At 38.1% G+C, this 3,849-nt stretch overlaps 1 protein-coding gene across 1 annotated transcript; it reads right to left on the minus strand.

The window, feature by feature from the left end:
- Window positions 1–574: 574 nt before the first annotated feature.
- LOC149389031 (uncharacterized) lies at window positions 575–3,070 on the minus strand. Its single transcript, XM_089624738.1, has one exon. It carries the CDS (start codon window positions 3,068–3,070, stop codon window positions 575–577), a length of 2,496 nt encoding a protein of 831 aa, XP_089480864.1.
- Window positions 3,071–3,849: the final 779 nt, after the last annotated feature.

Consider the following 3,849-nt stretch of genomic DNA (forward strand, 5'->3'; position numbering starts at 1 on the left):
GTGTTGCCATCATAAATGGCTCCCTTTTATGACCGTGTCTCTTGAGGTCCACCAATGTAGATCCATGTGCATTGACTTTTACTCCACCGTTACTCTCCACCCAATCACACAGAAATACCGGTGTTCGAAAAGACAAATAGTCTATTTCCCATATTTCTTTTATCACTCCATAGTAAATCATATCTGAATTTATGGGATGTTTGTCCTTAGCGCTTGCGTACTGCATAGTCTCTGCTACTAAGCACACTCCACTGTTTTGAGTAACCCTTAACTTATCTCGCTTCTCAGTGGTGAATCTGACTCCATTTATGATGTAGCCTGAATGCTTAACGACTTGCGTTCTTGGTATCTTTGATAAATTATAGAGCATGTCACTAACACCAAGTTCACTTTGCATTATACGCATTTCGAACCATTGAGGAAAACTACGAAGATGTTCCTCTTGTGCCTTTCTCGCCGATCTTTTATTCGCTGCATCTTCTAGCAAAATATTCATATGTTCCCTGCAATTCACAATAATGGTTATAGCAAAGAAAAACATTATTATGACTACACATTTTAGTATTGAGAAAACTTACTCGATAAAAGGTTGAACCACACTTGAATTTTGTAGAACGGCTTGATGTGCCAATAAAAGATCTGCTTGCGCTACTGTATGCACTGCACCGTTTGTTACGCCTCTACTCACATTATAATCTTGATCTACTTTATCACGGAGACCAATAGATTCAAGATCGTGCAAGTATTCAGAACAACATTCAATGGATTCTTCAGCCATGTAACCTTCAACAATACATCCTTCAGGCCGATTTCGATTTCTAACATATCCCTTTAACACTTTCATAAATCTCTCAAAGGGATACATCCATCGAAGATAAACGGGCCCACACAACTCCACTTCTCTCACCAAGTGCACAGTAAGATGAAGCATTATGTCAAAGAATGATGGAGGGAAGTATTGCTCCAATTTACATAATGTGATCTCGATGTCAGTTTGGAGCAGCTTTAGAATTGACACGTCCACCACTTTGGAGCAAAGAATGTTGAAGAACCCACAAAGCCGAATAAGAGCATTTCTCAATCCTTCTGGTAAAATCGACTCAATGGCAACAGGCAAAAAATGTTGCATTAACACATGTGTATCGTGCGACTTTAGGCCAAAAAGTTTCAACTCATTCATAGATACATAACTACGAATGTTTGCCGCATAGCCTTTGGGTACCTTAATATCAACCAAAGTTTGACAAAACTTCTGTTTTTCTTTTCTTGACAGAGTAAAAGAAGATGGTGGTAGATATATTCGCTTCCCATTTTCCCTCGGGGCTAGCTCTTCTCTTATTCCAAGTAACTCCATATCACGCCGCGAGGCTATACCGTCTTTTGTTTTCCCCGGGACATTTAGAAGAGTGCTGACAATACTCTCACATACATTTTTCTCAATGTGCATCACATCCAAATTATGACGTACAGGTAGATGTTTCCAATACTCCAGTTCAAAGAAGATTGATTTCTTCTTCCAACATTTATCGTCAAACATCTCTTTTGTCGTCTTTGTAGTCTTTTCTCCGGGTTTTTTCTTTGGAATTTTCCCAAACGGCTTGAACTTCATAGACGACACTCTCTCAAGTGTTTCAAGTCCTGTCAACGGTTGGCTATTTCTACCAAACTCTTTCTTGCCGTTGAACGCCTTCATTTGTCTTCGATATGGATGTCTTAGTGGTAAAAACCGTCGGTGACCCATGTACACCACCTTTTTCCCGTGCTCCAAGCGGAGAGTGCCTTCTTTATCTTCTCCACAAATGGGACATGCGTGATAGCCTTTCATGGAACATCCCGATAAATTACCGTAAGCAGGAAAATCATTTATCGTCCACATAAGAAGGGCTCTTAGAGTAAAATCCTCTCGAGAATATGCATCAAATGCATGTATACCATTTTCCCATAAATCTTTAAGTTCATCAATCAATGGAGCCAAATAAACATCAATGTCATTACCTGGCTGCTTCGGGCCAGAAATAAGTAAAGACATCAACATAAATTTGCGCTTCATGCACAACCACGGAGGAAGATTGTAAATTACAAGAAGCACCGGCCAACAGCTGTATCTGCTACTCTGGCTGCTATGTGGATTGATTCCATCGGCAGAAAGTGCAAGTCGTAAATTTCTTGGCTCTTTGGCAAAGTCTGGCCACAATGAGTCAACGTGTTTCCACGATGGTGAATCAGCAGGATGTCGTAGCATTCCATCGTCAACTCTTTTAGTCATATGCCAAGTTAAATTCTCGGCGTGCTCAGGATTTCGAAATAGGCGCCGCAGACGTGGGATAATAGGAATATGCCATAAGACTTTTGCAGGAATTGGAGGTTGTTTCTTTGGATTGTTTGCTCTCTTCCACCTTGATTCATTGCACACGGGACATTGCTCCAAACATTCGTATTCTTTACGGTAGAGGATACAATCGTTGCGGCATGCATGGATTTTGGTATAACCCAATCCGATGGCCGCCAATGTTTTCTTGGCTAGGTAAAGACTCGTTGGCAATTGATTGTCTTCGGGCAACATCTCTCTAAGCAATTCAAGGAGTTCTGAGAACATAACATCGCTGCATCCGAATTTAGCTTTTAGATTAAACAACCTTACTAAGATCGAGAGCTTTGTGAACTTGGGGCAGCCACGATAAAGTGGTTTTTCGGCATTGGATAGTAAGGAATGGAGATGTTCGGGATTATCAAGCAGTTCATCTTCTAGATCATCGACCATCTTAGCAACATACGGAGCATCAACATTGTTATCACCAAGACCTGTTTCGGTTGACGCTTCAGTACTCTTGCGCTTCTTAGACTTCTCACCATGATGTACCCATTCAGTGTAGCTTTTGTCGACACCATTTATGATCAAATGATCTCTTAAAGAACGGCTGTCCCCGTATTGATAATTTCCATATTTCTCACACGGACAAGGAATTCGATTTACATTCTGGCAAACCGATCGACAATGACTTAAGAATGATTCCACACCATCAATGTACTCTTTTGTTCCTCTATGAAAAGTCATCCATGACTTGTCCATTTGATCAGACTAAAAAAAAAATTGTATCAAACTCAAACAACTTTAAGAAATTATTTACTAAAACATAAATGACAAAGTATATATAGTTGAGACTCAAATAAAAAATGCCCTCAGCAAACAAAATAAAATATTTAATAATCAAATCATAAATTCAGAAAAGGACAAAATATTTAATACATTTATTTATTTCACAAAAAGACAAATAAATGCTTTTGAATACAATAGAAGGCGTTTGTATATAAATGCCTTCATAACACACCATGTTGGACCTACCACTACTAAAATTAAATATAATAATGTGATTTGTTGCCATAAAAAGACAACCAAGACACTTTGTTTTCAATCAGAATACAATAAGTTACTTTGCTGCCTTTATTTTTTATTTTTTTATGTATGTGGCTTTATCTAGATCATAAACGACAAATCGTGATAAGCATAATTATGACAAGCTAAAAGTAGCTCATGAAAAGACCAAATTTCAATGCAAACATGTCAAATTTGGGAGCCTTTACAGCAAATAGTGCACGATTCAAGTTTGGCAAGAATTTTGTCTAGAAGTTTTGATTGTAATCTGGGCCACCTTTATCCAAAGACTCCAATACCAAAAGGAAAGTCATGTTTATCATTAACAAATATTGACAATCAGATATTCTTTTCCGTTGTTTGCCTTGAGCATATATTTATAAATTTTACAGACTTGACTATAAAACAACTCAATTAAGCATATATCAAAGTTACAGTTATTATGTACGTTCAATATCGATGAACTTCAAAATTAT

This window comes from Urtica dioica, chromosome 8, assembly GCF_054948205.1.
Source record: "Urtica dioica subsp. dioica isolate 48M chromosome 8, U.dioica_male_clone48M_v1_H2, whole genome shotgun sequence".
NCBI lineage: Eukaryota > Viridiplantae > Streptophyta > Magnoliopsida > Rosales > Urticaceae > Urtica > Urtica dioica.

Bases quoted from the DNA above. Each gene is read 5' to 3' on its own strand.
- LOC149389031 (XM_089624738.1), bottom strand. From the start codon at position 3,070: ATGGACAAGTCATGGATGACTTTTCATAGAGGAACAAAAGAGTACATT.